The 17,935-nt window shown below is 47.3% G+C and overlaps 1 protein-coding gene across 1 annotated transcript in view; it reads right to left on the bottom strand.

The window, feature by feature from the left end:
• LOC311527379 (uncharacterized protein) overlaps positions 1-17,935 on the bottom strand; it is an 87,187-nt gene that overhangs the window by 52,912 nt on the left and 16,340 nt on the right. The window contains exons 22-39 of the mRNA XM_084641298.1: positions 17,599-17,728; positions 16,396-16,577; positions 16,229-16,320; positions 16,003-16,127; positions 15,411-15,600; positions 7,843-7,919; positions 7,548-7,631; positions 7,377-7,471; positions 6,856-7,017; positions 6,218-6,262; positions 5,796-5,960; positions 5,206-5,302; positions 4,922-5,103; positions 3,666-3,795; positions 2,460-2,641; positions 2,293-2,384; positions 2,067-2,191; positions 1,475-1,664 (exon numbers count right to left, since the gene is read on the bottom strand). Coding sequence (XP_084497424.1) covers positions 1,475-1,664; positions 2,067-2,191; positions 2,293-2,384; positions 2,460-2,641; positions 3,666-3,795; positions 4,922-5,103; positions 5,206-5,302; positions 5,796-5,960; positions 6,218-6,262; positions 6,856-7,017; positions 7,377-7,471; positions 7,548-7,631; positions 7,843-7,919; positions 15,411-15,600; positions 16,003-16,127; positions 16,229-16,320; positions 16,396-16,577; positions 17,599-17,728 — 2,345 coding nt within the window. The remainder of the gene's footprint in view (positions 1-1,474; positions 1,665-2,066; positions 2,192-2,292; positions 2,385-2,459; positions 2,642-3,665; positions 3,796-4,921; positions 5,104-5,205; positions 5,303-5,795; positions 5,961-6,217; positions 6,263-6,855; positions 7,018-7,376; positions 7,472-7,547; positions 7,632-7,842; positions 7,920-15,410; positions 15,601-16,002; positions 16,128-16,228; positions 16,321-16,395; positions 16,578-17,598; positions 17,729-17,935) is intronic.

Below are 17,935 nucleotides of genomic sequence, written 5' to 3'. Positions count from 1 at the left end.
GAAAAAAGGGTGAACCACAAGTCAGTGGCCAGATTATGCCATAACTTGGATTGGCAACAACATGCCTCAGTTAGGTCAAGGAGAGGGTATTTGTTCCATACCTTGGGTTGAAGGCCATTCATCTGCTACAAAGCTAACAGGACCAGGTAAGCTTGCTACACCGGAGTTCTCTGCTTGCATCACAACAACATCTGCAAGAGATTAGTCAACACATAATTCTGACTAACTGGAGTCTGGAAATCCACAAACATAGCAAGCTAACTGGAATATCAACAGGAATGCTTCAAGGTCTAGAAAACATGGCCTACAAGAAGGTGGAAAGGGGGTTTAGTCCAGCAAAGACAACTGAGCGGTACCTTACTTTGACATGCTTGAAGTCTTTCCACTGATAACAGTGCTGGATCAATCAGGGGCTTCAATCACAGCAAGGGATGTTTAGGTTAGGAAAGGTTTCTCTCCTAATGTCTAACTGCAAGGGTAGGTAGGCACTGGAGCAAAGTTACCTAGATGGTTTGCAGAATTTGTCACTGGTGGTTGTTAACGAAAAGTAGAGCGGGATAGATAGTACTTAGTCCTGGCTGAGTGCAGGAGACTAGAAGACCTAGCAAGTTCCCTTTCACACCTACATTATTCTGCTGTGGTAGGACGGCATGTTTACGTGACATTCTAGTTGCCAGCAGTGATTAAATCCTACCTCGTTTGTTTCTGGCTGAGGGAGGACATTGTGTTGAACACAGAGGGGAGTCTGGATGAAGTCTGTCACAGAGAAGAGCACTGCAGTGGAAGTACACCTAGGAGGAAAGATAAGGGAGAGACATTTGGAGCACAGGAAGCCCGAGCCTTTAGCTAGTGGAAGAGGGACTGCACTTACTAGGCTAGTGAGAGCCTTGTCACCCGCTACAAAGGCAAAGGTCTTCACTTCAAATCTCTGGCGATAGTTGGGATAGCTGACTGCTAGGCCCACTGGATGAAATGCGGTTCTGTAGTTATCTAGTTCATAGTCACACCTACAGGAGGTCATGTAGAAAGGCAGCTTCTCAGAGAGGTCAGAGTTGAAATCAGGCAAGAAGAGAGTCTTGGAAGGTTTGCGTCATTAACATTCAAGTTTAATATTTAGTCCATTACCCAAGAGACCCTCAATACTGTTTCCTAGAGATCTGCCAGAGCTTGGAAGCCTGCATTTGGACAGCAATTCATTGGGGTTGAGTCACTCAGTTGTGAGCCATTAGAGTGACAGTTGGCATTTACACATTTTAGTCCTTGAGCATGTGCACTCTCAAATGTCTAGCTTGACCTAAGGCTAGAGCGACCTCCACTTTGTGGTCAGATCATAGCCAGACAGCAACCCTTTGCGCCTACATCTGTGTGAGGAACATGCGCTCACAGCTCCAACAAGCCTTTGCATAGCACTTCAGGGAAACACTTGAGCAGACCAGCCTCACCTATGTTCCTACAGGAGTTGGAATATACCTACCCATCCACAACAATGTTCCACCGGGGCAGAGAGCTTGGATCTTGCGAGGTTGTTGCCCAGCAGTCATCCAGTACCAGTCGGATGTTGGGGTCATTGCGGTTCAGAACTTGCACTTCCAAGAAGATTGGTTGCCGCAGATATTTCACAATAGGGTACTGGTCGTCACTGTAGGGCTGCATGTAGGAGTCATCTGAAAAAACCAAGGATGGCAGAGTTGACAGCCCAGTTCACAATAGGTAGGAATCTCAATCTAGAGAGATGAAGCAGCCAGCTAAGTAAGAAGTCTGGTACTGTAGGTGCATAGAAGGACACAGCTAGTGAGTGCTTTAGTTGAACTCCTTGCACAGGGAGAGAAAAAGCCTCCTAAACTCAACATCCCTACTGGATTCCCCCATAGCAAGAGGCTCTATTAAAACCTAGCCTGCCAGGTCTACATCACAGACCAGTAGTGATGGAATCATGCCACCCCTGGATATCAAAAGGTCTCTGGGTCTACTGCTCTGCATAGTAGGGACTGAAGAGCTCCTTTGACTATGGAAGGAATCAATCATTTCTGCCCTGGACACAATTTGTGGCTAGATGCAAGCTTTACCTGGATAGATCAGCAGGATCAAGGAGAGAGGACCCTGGTTTATTGAAGAAACTGGAGGAGGGAGACTGCTTATCCTTACGCTCAGGGACGCGTCACCACTTTTGTAGGTGCACACTACGGTCAGCCTGAAAGACAGAATGCGCAGCATCAGCTTAGCTGGCAATTTGCAGTCAGTCACTTTGCTTAGTGTTGCAATGGGCTGTCACCAGCAGAGTTGTGGACTGACCTGAATTCACTGTCCCTAGAAATCCTGCGTGGCGGTTGATCTGCCCACAAGGCACGCACTTCGTTCTCATAAGTTGTCCTCTCGCCTTCAAACTACAGGGGATACAGGAGTCTTAGTGACTGCCCTGCCACATGAGCGCCTTTTGCAGTCACTGTCCTGACACTTACCCTCTGCCTTGTCCCACACCTGTTCAGTGGGACGTGAAACCGAACCATGTCATTTGAGGGAGACTTGAAAACTGGTTTGCATGTAGGATCTCTTAGCCTGATGGTATCCAAGTCTAGGGCTGGTTTTGTCCTGTCACTCTGTACTTCAAAGTCCATGTAGCCATCCCGAGTGCACACAGCAGCTGAAACATTCAAGGAATTGGGATGGGTTGCTGTAGGGGACTCCTGGACATGGGGCTATGGCAGCTCCTGCCTCAGTTCAGTGAGGGACTCGAGTATTCTGAGCTGTGTGCACAGGGGCCCTAACTACCCTAGGAGGAGAAGTTGTCCGGAGCCTACTGGATTGTAGTATCTCCAGTTTGTATAGCATGACCTGGAGGGCAAGGATCCTGCAACAGCTCATACCAGGAGGCTCAAGGACCCAGAGCTGCTGGCAAGCAGTGCTCTATGGCTTAGATGAGGGGGAACCAAAACCTGAGACTAGGCTGGAAACATTCCATTAGGAGTTGTTTAGGGCAGGCCAGGCAGGAGAAGTGGTATGGCTCCAGGTCAAGATTAGTGGCACTGTAGGTTGGGGGACAGCTGGTGAATTCTTTTCTGCAGCAGAGAGCTAGCAGCTGCTGGGGAGCCAGGAACTATAGGAAAAGCTTATGAGATGTTCAGTTGTATGTGGGGCTGCCTACCTGCCACCTTGGGGACGGGGGCATGCAAGAGGGGAGGGAGAAGGAGGAGGAAAGCAGTTCGTTTTACAATGAACACAAATGCACTTTGATGATCAGACACCGAAGACTCCCTTCCACTTCCAAGGAGTGGATGTCCAGAATATCCAAGTATGTAATCAGATACATAGGCCTGAGACGCCCCACCAGCTAGAAAGGGGCATCCATTTTAGATTGAATTAGTGTGACTTGGCATCTTTATAGTGGAGCCCATTAGTTGCTGAGAACCACCCTACATTGTAAGTTTTGCTTGCCAGCTATTAAGAGTTTACATCAAATATATCAACACTTTAGCCATATGTTCACCCAATGAATCTTGGGCTGTGCGCTGCAGTTTGAGGTCCACTCATGTTCTCCTGTACGGAGGTGGATGACAGCCAGCTTCAGTATTTCATGCTGAGCATGATGAAGTCTCATTTGTAGGCCAGTACTTCTGGGATAGCTGAACCAGCACAGAATGAGTTGACAGAAGTACATGTGGTCTTACCTATTGGTGCATGTTGATCACAGGGACACTCTGGGTAAGTGACCATTGACACCATTTCTCCATGGAAGTTGAAAGTTAGCCTTAGAGATGCTATGTATGACTGAAGTCCTAAGCAGCTCTCCTTGTACAGCTGGAGGAGAGGGAGGCAGGCCACAACATTTGTTATTTAAGACAGCTGGAAGTCTGTAATGGTAATTTTAGTTATTTATGTTTGCTGGTAAGAGGACAATGCCAAAGGTAGCCTTTTCCCAAGATCAGACACTCATTTAGACTGGACCAATCTAGCCAGAAATATTTTGCTTTGATTAGCTATTTCTTACTCCAGGAGATTGAGTAGGCTGGTTTAGAAGTAGAAATTTGTAAATTTTACATCCATAACTGATTTAGAGTGTCATCTTTAGGAAAGAGATATTTAGACCTTGTCCAAAGCTCAGTCAATCCTTTAAGTATATGTATTTGGCTCTGCAGAGCCAGACTAAGTAGTCCAGCAGCCTGGGTTCTCACAACTTTAACTCATTTGTAAGCGTTAGAATACAGCAGGCTAGGTTTTATTCTCAGTCATCCCTGACCCAGAGATCTCACATAAGCAGCACAATCTACAGGAAATGGAATACCATCTCTATCTAGGTATATTAGACCAAACTCCTCATTCTATCCATGGGGGTATTCTAATTTCTTGTGAAGAGCAATAGCCTTACAGATCATTCCAGGGATAACTGCCAGCCTGGAGTATTGTGGGAGTAGTAGACAAGTTGCCTGTCCAAGCTGCAGAATGGCAGAGCTAGTGTCATGTTACCAAGACAAGAGAAGGTCCAGAACAAGTAGCTCAAGTCCAGTGCAGTAGCAAGGGGTAGTTTGTTGTCAGGAAACATTGCTTGAATGTTAAGCAAGGAAGTATTTAAAAACCCACACATTTGGAAAGGGCTGATAGAGAGGGGGCTTGTATTGCAGTAATGGAGATCAGATTAGTGCCTGAAAAAAAGTTAGTGGTTTATATGACCATTACTCTGAAGATTTGGACATTGCTGGTTGTGAGAGTTGAGGGAAAAGAAATCAGATGGCAGCCAAACAACGGCTGCCGAAGGTACAGATACCTACAGTCTAGTCCAGTCCTATGGCTTGGAACAGACTCTGCTGGTAGGACAGCAAATCTGATTTTGTAGATCAGCCCTTTCTATTGCATCTTTGGTTTGCATTTCACTCACAATTATGACCATTCCTAAATGGAGTCAGATACTAGTTTGTAGGGAGCTTACTCTGGACTTCAGGATTCTTTTGTTGATGTGCAGCTTCACGCCCCTTCTTGTGTCCAGAGCAATTCCATTTGCTTGGAGTTGGGTCATGGGAATGTTTCTGTTGTCTATACTCACAGCAGAGAGGATCCCTGGGAAAGCTGGGATGGCAACAGTCATGTGTGTGGAGTTACAGGTTGCTGGGCCTGCAAGAATAGCTCTGTTAGTGTCCAGAGACATTTTAAGGTCCAAGTCCCTCTCGGGTCAGAGGAGGGACCAGCTTCCTCTGTGAAGAGGGGAAGTTTTACCTGGTGCACAGATCATTCTTGATTCTACAGTTAGCCGCTGGTCAGGAGGCCCATATGAAAGCTTGAGTGCCACAGTATATAGCATCTGGTTGTCTTGCTGCAGAGGATAGATACGGTTGAGAACAGCAGGTTATTCAGAGTGCAGTTCCCAGTGCCAGGTATAAAAGAAGCCTATTAGGATTCAGTAGGCCAGGCTGTAGTTCTGAAGAGACTTCAGAAGTTATGAGAAGTCTTGCAGGGCACGTTAGCCATTTAAATTGTTGGGAAGGCAGAAAGCCACTGGAATTACACCCTAGCCATTTCACATAACTCCTACACACAGGAGTTCTTGGGAAGGGTGTACAAGCTCCATTCTAGGCCGTCATGCACCACCTGGATTCATAGCCAGAAGTCAAGCTGCAGGTCTCACACACTCCCGTTTCCAGATGCCCTCATGGACTGCATGTAGAGTCAGACTAATCAGACTGCCCCAATAGCTCAGACTAGTGAGCCTCAGAAGTCTGAGGCTTCTCACGGTTCTATTTATAGACACCATCGTTTGCCGATGGCAAGTTTTGCCTTTCAGCCTCGAGACAGTCTTGTGCACCTACCTTGTAAGAGGCGACTCCAGTTGCACCAAAAGAAACCTGGAAGATTAGGTTGTTGCTGTCAGCTAGGAATGTATACCCTTGCTGCATGGCTTGCCTAAGGCTTAGCCTGTGTGTTCGTGTTCCATCATCTATGGACAGTATCCAGGCCATCTGAGATTCTGTAGTCTGCAATTTGAGACTTCTGGTCAGTCAAGCATAAGGTTTTTCCATTACCGAGCAAGGGGGTTATTGTTCTTATCTTTAAGAAGTGTTAAGACTGCTGTGAGTGGCAGCTTGGCTAACCAACACAAGAGAGATACTGAAGGGTCCAGTTTGCTACTTTAGCAAGCATCACCAAAGTGGCAGTTTCTACATGCAGCAGTTCTACTTTAGAGGCATGTTACTTTGCACACCCAGCCCCCATTTTGACCCATTTTTCATACCATATGTTCATCAGCAAAACTGGGAAGGAGTCTTGGAAACACAACCTGAAAGAGAACGGGACAGCAGCTGACTTCAAAGCACACTGTTCAAAGAGAAGAGGATACCAAGCAAGCTTTCCTTGGTGAATGGAACAAGGAGCCTCTAACCCATTAGAGGAATGGAAGCTTTCGGGGAGTCTTCTGAGGAAGCGTGCTGCAGAGGCTAGAGGCCTGGCTTGTTTCTGGAGGAACAAGGTGGGGAAGCAGCAAATGCTGTTCTCCCCCTGTAGTTTAGGGCACCTGTGCCCAGGTTGACAGCTACTGACCATTAGCCAATAGAGGGGTCTACATAATTCAGTAAGCTGTGCCAAGCCTAGCCAGGGAAGCCCTTAGAAGTACACAAAGGAGGAGGTAAAGGTAACTAGCTAGAGTTTTTACAAATAAGAAGGCTAGTCTTTAATCTGAGTCTTCCCAGAGATCAGGAAGGGGAAAATCCACTATCCTCCTGCTACTCAGTCTTATTTCCTTACTCCCACCACCCAAAGAGAGTCGACAGACACATCTTCAAGATTTGACCGAGAGGCCTTTGAGGTGTCAGACTCCTCTCTACAGCTGAGAGCAGTTCCCTTTCCAAGGGATTGTCAAACTGCCCCACTTACTGCCATGAAGTCTTTAGTACAGTTTGTAGCTCCTGTAAAAATAGTAGGGACGACTTCATCTGCTTGAAGAGAATCACAGCCAATACTGTAGGTTACATTCTTGTCCCTTGCAATGGTTTTGTTGAGCACCAGCAGCTCTAGTCTCAGCTGGTGTTGGCCATGCTATAGCAAGAGAACACATTGGTCAGAATAAGACAGTGGCACAGTTTTACATTACTAGATGTTGCCTCAGATCAGCAATTAGAGCCAACCCTCAGAGGCCACATGTTCAAGTTGAGAATTTGCTGTCTATAGAATAGGCAGGGTTACTCAAAGGAAGGAATTTGATTTGTTGGGAGCCATTTGATTAGTCATTATTACATGGAAGCACCACCTCAGTGGGTGCTCTGGGGAGAAGGAGTCTTCCAGGAAAGAGAAATGGTACATTACATGACCCAACACTGCAGTTGGGTCACTTAGGAGGAGTCACTTTGGAGCCTCTGTCAAGTGAGCATGTTCCCAAAGCAGAGGGACGGTTTTACCTCTAGTCTGGTGCAGTTCACATACAGAGCAGTTACAGTCAGCCTCTCATGATCCACCATGTAGTCACAGTCTACAATCTCTTCACCACTTCCATCTAGAAAGAGTAAGCTGGTCAGCTATGCTGCTAGAAGTTGCCTTGAGAACCTAGCTAAACATGCAGCAATACATACCAACTACATGGACCTGCCAGAAGTTGCTTCCAAGCTCTCTGGGAAACCCAATCAACATTTTGTCAGTGTGACAAGACACCGTCCCTACAAGAGGAAGTGAGCAGTCTGATATCAACTCCTTGCAACACAGGATAGGAGACAGCATACAGGCCGTTAGTATGCTAAAACCCACTCACTCCAGCAAATGGAGAGGAGAGTCACCCCAGGGTCAGTAAAACTATCCTATCAGCCTCAAGACAAGTCCACTCCTGCCCTCCCCCCCTCCCACCATGATCAGGGGGAATGCCCTGGTTACCTGGGAAGTCTAGAGCCATGGAACTAGTAACACCAGCTGTCAAGGGCACTATAAGGCAACCAAGTAAAAGAAGCAGCCTGCAAACAAGAGAGAAGATGCTCAGAAGCCAGCACAGCAAACAGAACCCTCCCTATACACAACCCACCCACTTACCACATGCTGTAAAAGGACCAGCCTAGCTGTAATACAGGCAACCTCATGGCTCAGAGTCAAGCCACCCACATGAAGACACCAGAACAACTCACCTCCTACTCAGCTACAGGGGTTATATAGGAGGGGCTGCAGCCCCAGCACACCAGCAGCTCTTGGAAAACACCTGGGATGCTTCCCCAACACCTGCTAGCAGCTGACTCTGAGGCTGATGGTTTGCACCTGGCCCTGTTCTGTGCTGCAATCAGTGAGGAGGGGGCAGCTTAGGGACAAAGCTCCTCTTTCAAGGGGATTTTATGCCCCTTTGCACAATTTTCTGTTTCCCTTCACTTTTAAGATTACTTTCGGTATCCATTTTTCCTTTCACCCTGCTCTTCCACCGCCTTTCTCCCTCCGCTAGAAGATGGAACAAAATAGCTGAGGAGCTAGAAACAAACAAATGCTTTGTGTGGCAGCCTTAAGCTCCCCTAGCCCTTTGCCCCTTACCAAGGAGAACACTTGGCATTGCTGGGCTCTTCTGCCCACTAAAACAGCTTTGTGCTCAGCCATGGGGTTTGTAGGTCACCCCACGCTTGGGAACTATCCTCAGTAGCCCCCGCCCGGGAAATCTTCATTGCCAGGGTAGTTCTGTTGAGGAGGGACAGTTTGCCCAATATCTAGTTTGCCATAACTGTTACCAATGTGAATGAATCCTCCCAACCCTCGGGGAAGTAGAGGAATGGTTGTCGTCAGTATTAATCTGTATGATGGAAAGGCCTAGAATCGCACTGTTAAACCCTATTCTATTGATGGGGAAAAGTGAGACACAAAGAGATCAAGTGATTTGGCCAAAGCGACTTAATTAGCATTTGCTTTATGGTAGCACTTTGCCCCCCACTCCTCTATCCTCCCGTGATCAGGGCCCCTTTGTGCTAGGTGCTATTGAATGCAGTGAGAGACAGTCCTGCCCCAAAGACTTCACAATCTAACGAGCCAAGACAGAAGAAGGGTGGGAGAAGGGACGGATTATTATCCCCATTTATACAGACAGGGATCTATGTTACAGCGTGATTAATGCTCAGGTCACACAGGAAGCGGAGAGAGGAGCTAGCACATGAACTCAGGTACTTTACTTGAAGGATTGGGCCACAAGTCAGTGGCAGAGCCACAGAGGTATCCAGGGTCCTGTTACCTAGTTACCTCCGCTGACCACTAGACCAATATTGAATGCAGTCCCAGTTCCACAATTATTATTTATTTGTATTACCATCGTGCCTTGGAGCCCTCATCAGGGACCGGGACCCCATTGTGCTAAGCACTGTACAAACAGAACCAAAAGACAGCTCCTGCCCCAGAAAGCTGACAGCCTAAGTATAAGACAGGAGACAACAGAAGGGCACAAACAATCAGACAGGTGAATACAAGGAAACTAGGAAACAGGATTGCTCAGCATGGTAGGCAGTGGTCTCAGCACTCCAGCGGCCTACGTGTTGTCAAGTCTTTTGTAGGCATCACAGGAAAGGAGACTTTGAGGAGGGATTTGAAGGTGAACAATGAGGTGAATTTGTGATGTTGATGGGGAGCTCCTCCCAGGTGTGAGGGGCAGCATGGGAGAAATCACAAAGGTTCTTGTTTCAAAATTTAACAGGTAAGACAATGGAGGCACATTTTGATAGTGAACTCCATAAAGCAGCTCCAACACCAGTTGGACAAGGTAGATCTCTGCTCCAAAACTAAAACAAAGAGTGGAGGAAAATTCAAAGTTAAGGCTGGCATCTCTTTCGCAAGGTAGGATGGCCCAAAACCTCAAAGGTAATTCCCATTGAAAGAAATGGGAGTTAGGCACCTAAATACCTTTGAGGATCTGGGCCTCTCTCTCTATCCTAGCTTTGAATGTCATATTTGTTCCCCAAGAAGAAAAAGAAAAAGGATTGGTAAGGAAATGCCAACAGACCTTTAATTGCAGTGGTAGGAACAATGCTGCTCTAAAAATCCTTCAAATATCCATCTTCCTAAAAAGTAGCTTCGAAAACACACAACTTCTAGTGCCTCATTTTTATTCAGAAACCAATGAGTCCAGATAGGCTTAGTTTAATTCCCCTGCTAATAATGCATTCATTGTCCAGGCCACTTCCCTGCAGAAATGAATTATGTGCCTGGCTGCTCCCATGATGTTCTTCACCAAGGGACAGGTCCTGCAACTTGCTGCCACCCCTTAGCAGTTACTGGCTTTATCAGGCACTGAGGGTACTTGGTTACTTGCACAGCTGGTTCCTAGAGTGTCTGTACTACTTATTAATCAGATGGAGCTGCAGTTTTCAACCTGGGGTCTACGGACCCCTGGGAGACTGCAGACTATGTCTAAGGGGCTCAGAAAAGGTGACTATGAACAGTTTCAGAACCCCGAAAAGGCATTCTGGTTTTCTGATTAACCAAAAGTATGTGAAAGTGTGTGTATTTGCCTACAAACCAAAACCTGGAAGTGTTGTCATTACTACAGATGCCCACCGTTTCATGCTCTTTCTCATGCCACATCAAATGCTGTGCTGAGCACATGCAACATTGATAGTTAAATCCTCTTCAGTTTGTCACTACACCAGTAGAGGAGCAGAGGATATGCTGCTTTTAGAGGCGGTTACTTTCATATACCAAGAGCACTAGCAGGGCTAGGTCTGGTCATGATCTGTTTAATAGTCCTCTCTGCAAGTGTAATGCATACACGGCAATTGAAATTTGGCTATATGAGGCTAGCATTAGTCTCCTTTCCACCATGCTATTTCAAGTCATACGCTAAGTGAGATAGCAGAGCTTTGAAAACTATGTTTGCTCCCTGGCATCTCTTTGCACCCCTAGCCAGGGGCAGCAGCTCTGCATAATTTTGGGTGGTGCCCAGAACAGGTCCAGGTCCCACCCCCACACACCTGCCTAAGGCTCTGGGAGGGAGTTTAGGTGCAGGGGGGGTGCAGACTCTGAGACAGACTTTGGCCTGGGACAGAGGGTTAGGGTGCAGGGCTGGGCCAAGGATGAGGGGTTTGGGATGCAGAAAGCAGGCTGCCCTGGGCCTGGGGGCCAGAGAGGAGAATTCCCCCCAGCCCTCTACCCCCCTGGCAGCAGCAAGTACTAGGGAGGGAGGAGGGCCCCTCCCCAGCACAATACTCATCCAAGCCCTCCGCAGCTGCTGCTCAGGAGGTCCAGCCAGGAGAAGCCCCCCGCAGTCAGGCGCAGCAGCCACCTCAGATTGTCCCCAGTGCCGCTCCCTTGTAGCTGGCAGCAGCCAGCGAGGGAGCGCACCACGGAGCTGCAGGGGGCAGCTGCCCACAGCAGGCAGGGATGCTCCAGGTGAGGCACACAGGGGTGGCAGGTGGGCCCTGGGGAAAGACCTACCCTCAACATTGGTGAAGCTGGGCCCTCCCAGGCCCTGAATTTTCTGGAGCCTGGGCACCATAGGCCCAAACAACTCACTGCCCCTGCCCCTTGCACAGTGTAGGCAATATAGAGAACTATATACAGGACTAGGCCTCCTAATGTAGTTCTTAGAGCAAAGAAGGTGATTTACCTAGAGAGGTACTGTGTGGGGTGGAAAGGGGAAGAAATCCTCACTGGAAGCCCCCTCTAACAGTGCTTCCTCACTGCTATTACTTGAGCTTCCCTTGATATACAAACATGAGAAATGGAGTAGGGTTAGGTGAAAGGAATACTCAGTCATTCCTACAAAAGATCCTCAAACAGCAAGAGGAACAAGCACTGCTCTCATCTGAAGGTAGCTATAGTTAGCCTAAAGGATTATGTGGGGGAGGAAAGTAGGAAGCAGGGAGATATTTGTAGTTATTCATGCAGAGGAAAAAAAAAAAAATCGTTCAGACAATTTATCCCATTAAATTCTAACTTGAGAGAAAGACCAGAATTTTGGAACAGGGGAAGATGTGTAGTCAGTGTTCAATTCCATAGCACTAGAGATCCTAGCAATTTCACACATCTAGGAAAGCAGCAGCTGTGGAGAATACAGTCACCTGAGGTGCTAGTATAGTGATATCTGACACTAGGGTTAAGCTACTGTCCAGCCCCAGAGGAGAGGGCCCCCAAGTTAATTACGCAATTGTGAGGAAGTTTGCTTGTCAGTTGTTTCTTAAACCAGCTAAGTCTTCTCTCAGCCAGGCAAGTTACTCAGCCTTGAAGGGGGTGTAAATAGCCTGATGAAGCGTTTATTTTAAATCTAAGGATAGCAGTTAGTAAAAAGATGGCTCTATTCTCTGTCTACCCTGCCTTTCTGGAAATAGCCTGACTGGTCTTATGCCATGGCTAGAGTAGGTCATAAAGTAGGGACATTTAAATTTTCCAGTTAACAGACAGATAGATAGATAGATAGATAGCAACTCTGGCAGAGTTGCTATCTATCTGTTATGCAGTAAGTAAGCACCCTGATTTTCAAAGTGAAAAAAACACCCTCAAGCTAATCCCATTTCAAAACGAGAACCCCAACACTATGTGATTAGATCCACCTGGTGTGCAGTCTGGAACTGTGGCAGGCATACTGTATACCCCGAACTCTGCTTCCCCCTACCCTGGAGGCAATAAAAAAAAAAAACACGTACCCACCCATTAAGCCAAAAACCAAGCCCAACTCCTGCATTCCCACCCCCACATGTTTGGCATGAAACTGCTTATTCCTGATCAATTGTCACTTTCTGCATGTGGTGTAGGTACCTCAGCCCACATGGAGTTGTCAGAGACTATGGCAGAGAAGAGATGTTGCCAAAATAACCCTGGCAAAGGTCTTGGTTTGGACAAGTCTACTTTTCTAGGTCCAGTTACTGGCCACCAACTGCTGCGTGGCTCTATGTTGTGTAGGGCAAGTATTGCCAATTCTGAAAATCAGGACTACGGTTTGTTCTTGCCTGCTGCACTTTTGGGAGCTGGTGTTCACAGAAGACCACAGCTATGGAGGACAGCTTTATGAAACCCCTATTGCTGGCCTAAGTTTAAGCCTAGTATCTGCCAGAGTCACCACCACTATGCCAGGACACTTGAGCTACACAGAGTGTGGCTGGAGACCCTAGCCCTGCAACTGTGTGGGTAAGCTAGAAGAGTAGCAGAAGGTTGACAAACAGCACAACATTTTCTAGAATACAGTTGTCTCTTCAAAAATGCCCCATAGTGTCAAGTGTAGTGAGTCCAACTGCTTTTGTAATAGGCACTATGAGTGGTTAGTTTCATTAGTGCTAGACATGGCGCTGTTGGTATAAGAACACAAGATCTCCTAAAATGTAGGGCTAGTACGCAGACTCTTGCGGATCTACCTTGCTGCTACTGCTGATGTACTGACGGGCATTGACTTCTACTGGTTGAGTCGTGGATAGGATCAGAGGAAACATGGAGCTCTTTAGCACAAAGACCGAGGCCCAGGGTTGTCACCTTAATGATGAATGTAGGTTAGGTTGAGATTAGGCTCACTCTCTCCTTGGTGTATCTACAGAATAAGGGTTCTAAAATACTGCCAACAATACAAGTGCCTTCACCCTACTACATTAACTGAACAGTAAGGAGCAGCTGTATAGTAGAATAGGTACTTACGACAATTAAACAATGGAATAGGACAGTTGTCAGGCTAGCGCAGTTACTATTGAGTTAACATTTTGTACCATGGGACTGGCTGGTTGGTTGGTCTGGGCTTTAGAGAGGCGCCAAGTCTCACTGGCTTCTGGTGGAAACTAGAAGCTAGATATTCGGAAGGGGCTACTTCTGAAATAAAGGAGAGAGAGTCTACCACGAACTAGTGCATCCAGCAGTTTATTTTGTCACAGGTCATTTAGCATATCACTTTCCCATTACAGCTTTTGTCCTCTTCAGATTTTTAAAGAGAGCCACTGACACCAGTGCAGTGACCATCAGGCCAAGGACCACAGTAGCTGCTGCTGCTACTACAGTGGTCCATGCTCCTTCTCTCACGGGAGTTTCTTCTGTAGGGAGGAAAAAAGGGTGAACCACAAGTCAGTGGCCAGATTATGCCAGAACTTGGATTGGCAACAACATGCCTCAGTTAGGTCAAGGAGAGGGTATTTGTTCCATACCTTGGGTTGAAGGCCATTCATCTGCTACAAAGCTAACAGGACCAGGTAAGCTTGCTACACCGGAGTTCTCTGCTTGCATCACAACAACATCTGCAAGAGATTAGTCAACACATAATTCTGACTAACTGGAGTCTGGAAATCCACAAACATAGCAAGCTAACTGGAATATCAACAGGAATGCTTCAAGGTCTAGAAAACATGGCCTACAAGAAGGTGGAAAGGGGGTTTAGTCCAGAAAAGACAACTGAGCGGTACCTTACTTTGACATGCTTGAAGACTTTCCACTGATAACAGTGCTGGATCAATCAGGGGCTTCAATCACAGCAAGGGCTGTTTAGTTTAGGAAAGGTCTCTCTCCTAATGTCTAACTGCAAGGGTAGGTAGGCACTGGAGCAAAAGTTACCTAGATGGTTTGCAGAATTGGTCACTGGTGGTTGTTAACGAAAAGTAGAGCGGGCTAGATAGTACTTAGTCCTGGTTGAGTGCAGGAGACTGACTAGAAGACCTAGCAAGTTCCCTTACACACCTACATTATTCTGCTGTGGTAGGACGGCATGTTTACGTGACATTCTAGTTGCCAGCAGTGATTAAATCCTACCTCGTTTGTTTCTGGCTGAGGGAGGACATTGTGTTGAACACAGAGGGGAGTCTGGATGAAGTCTGTCACAGAGAAGAGCACTGCAGTGGAAGTACACCTAGGAGGAAAGATAAGGGAGAGACATTTGGAGCACAGGAAGCCCGAGCCTTTAGCTAATGGAAGAGGGACTGCACTTACTAGGCTAGTGAGAGCCTTGTCACCCGCTACAAAGGCAAAGGTCTTCACTTCAAATCTCTGGCGATAGTTGGGATAGCTGACTGCTAGGCCCACTGGATGAAATGCGGTTCTGTAGTTATCTAGTTCATAGTCACACCTACAGGAGGTCATGTAGAAAGGCAGCTTCTCAGAGAGGTCAGAGTTGAAATCAGGCAAGAAGAGAGTCTTGGAAGGTTTGCGTCATTAACATTCAAGTTTAATATTTAGTCCATTACCCAAGAGACCCTCAATACTGTTTCCTAGAGATCTGCCAGAGCTTGGAAGCCTGCATTTGGACAGCAATTCATTGGGGTTGAGTCACTCAGTTGTGAGCCATTAGAGTGACAGTTGGCATTTACACATTTTAGTCCTTGAGCATGTGCACTCTCAAATGTCTAACTTGACCGAAGGCTAGAGCGACCTCCACTTTGTGGTCAGATCATAGCCAGACCGCAACCCTTTGCGCCTACATCTGTGTGAGGAACATGCGCTCACAGCTCCAACAAGCCTTTGCATAGCACTTCAGGGAAACCAGACCAGCCTCACCTATGTTCCTACAGGAGTTGGAATATACCTACCCATCCACAACAATGTTCCACCGGGGCAGAGAGCTTGGATCTTGCGAGGTTGTTGCCCAGCAGTCATCCAGTACCAGTCGGATGTTGGGGTCATTGCGGTTCAGAACTTGCACTTCCAAGAAGATTGGTTGCCGCAGATATTTCACAATAGGGTACTGGTCGTCACTGTAGGGCTGCATGTAGGAGTCATCTGAAAAAACCAAGGACGGCAGAGTTGACAGCCCAGTTCGCAATAGGTAGGAATCTCAATCTAGAGAGATGAAGCAGCCAGCTAAGTAAGAAGTCTGGTACTGTAGATGCATAGAAGGACACAGCTAGTGAGTGCTTTAGTTGAACTCCTTGCACAGGGAGAGAAAAAGCCTCCTAAACTCAACATCCCTACTGGATTCCCCCATAGCAAGAGGCTCTATTAAAACCTAGCCTGCCAGGTCTACGTCACAGACCACCAGTGATGGAATCATGCCACCCCCAGATATCAAAAGGTCTCTGGGTCTACTGCTCTGGACAGTAGGGACTGAAGAGCTCCTTTGACTATGGAGGGAATCACTCATTTCTGCCCTGCACACAATTTGCAGCTAGATGCAAGCTTTACCTGGATAGATCAGCAGGATCAAGGAGAGAGGACCCTGGTTTATTGAAGAAACTGGAGGAGGGAGACTGCTTATCCTTACGCTCAGGGACGCATCACCACTTTTGTAGGTGCACACTACGGTCAGCCTGAAAGGCAGAATGCGCAGCATCAGCTTAGCTGGCAATTTGCAGTCAGTCACTTTGCTTAGTGTTGCGATGGGCTGTCACCAGCAGAGTTGTGGACTGACCTGAATTCACTGTCCCTAGAAATCCTGCGTGGCGGTTGATCTGCCCACAAGGCACGCACTTCGTTCTCATAAGTTGTCCTCTCGCCTTCAAACTACAGGGGATACAGGAGTCTTAGTGACTGCCCTGCCACATGAGCGCCTTTCGCAGACACTGTCCTGACACTTACCCTCTGCCTTGTCCCACACCTGTTCAGTGGGACGTGAAACCGAACCATGTCATTTGAGGGAGACTTGAAGACTGGTTTGCATGTAGGATCTCTTAGCCTGATGGTATCCAAGTCTAGGGCTGGTTTTGTCCTGTCACTCTGTACTTCAAAGTCCATGTAGCCATCCTGAGTGCACACAGCAGCTGAAACATTCAAGGAATTGGGATGGGTTGCTGTAGGGGACTCCTGGACATGGGGCTATGGCAGCTCCTGCCTCAGTTCAGTGAGGGACTCGAGTATTCTGAGCTGTGTGCACAGGGGCCCTAACTACCCTAGGAGGAGCTGTCCTGAGCCTACTGGATTGTAGTTTCTCCAGTTTGTATTGCATGACCTGGAGGGCAAGGATCCTGCAACAGCTCATACCAGGAGGCTCAAGGACCCAGAGCTGCTGGCAAGCAGTGCTCTATGGCTTAGATGAGGGGGAACCAAAACCTGAGACTAGGCTGGAAACATTGCATTAGGAGTTGTTTAGGGCAGGCCAGGCAGGAGAAGTGGTATGGCTCCAGGTCAAGATTAGTTGCACTGTAGGTTGGGGGACAGCTGGTGAATTCTTTTCTGCAGCAGAGAGCTAGCAGCTGCTGGGGAGCCAGGAACTATGGGAAAAGCTTATGAGATGTTCAGTTGTATGTGGGGCTGCCTACCTGCCACCTTGGGGACGGGGGCATGCAAGAGGGGAGGGAGAAGGAGGAGGAAAGCAGTTCATTTTACAGTGAACACAAATGCACTTTGATGATCAGACACCAAAGACTCCCTTCCACTTCCAAGGAGTGGATGTCCAGAATATCTAAGTATGTAATCAGATACATAGGCCTGAGACGCCCCACCACCTAGGAAGGGGCATCCATTTTAGATTGAATTAGTGTGACTTGGCATCTTTATAGTGGAGCCCATTAGTTGCTGAGAACCACCCTACATTGTAAGTTTTGCTTGCCAGCTATTAAGAGTTTACATCAAATATATCAACACTTTAGCCATATGTTCACCCAATGAATCTTGGGCTGTGCGCTGCAGTTTGAGGTCCACTCATGTTCTCCTGTACGGAGGTGGATGACAGCCAGCTTCAGTATTTCATGCTGAGCATGATGAAGTCTCATTTGTAGGCCAGTACTTCTGGGATAGCTGAACCAGCACAGAATGAGTTGACAGAAGTACATGTGGTCTTACCTATTGGTGCATGTTGATCACAGGGACACTCTGGGTAAGTGACCATTGACACCATTTCTCCACGGAAGTTGAAAGTTAGCCTTAGAGATGCTATGTATGACTGAAGTCCTAAGCAGCTCTCCTTGTACAGCTGGAAGAGAGGGAGGCCGGCCACAACATTTGTTATTTAAGACAGCTGAAAGTCTGTAATGGTAATTTTAGTTATTTATGTTTGCTGGTAAGAGGACAATGGCAAAGGTAGCCTTTTGCCCAAGATCAGACACTCATTTAGACTGGACCAATCTAGCCAGAAATATTTTGCTTTGATTAGCTATTTCTTACTCCAGGAGATTGAGTA

Source organism: Lepidochelys olivacea (assembly GCF_965140295.1).
Source record: "Lepidochelys olivacea isolate rLepOli2 genome assembly, chromosome: 10".
Lineage (NCBI taxonomy): Eukaryota > Metazoa > Chordata > Testudines > Cheloniidae > Lepidochelys > Lepidochelys olivacea.
Note: the sequence above shows the minus strand (reverse complement) of the source record. Positions and strands in the feature narration are given on the sequence as shown.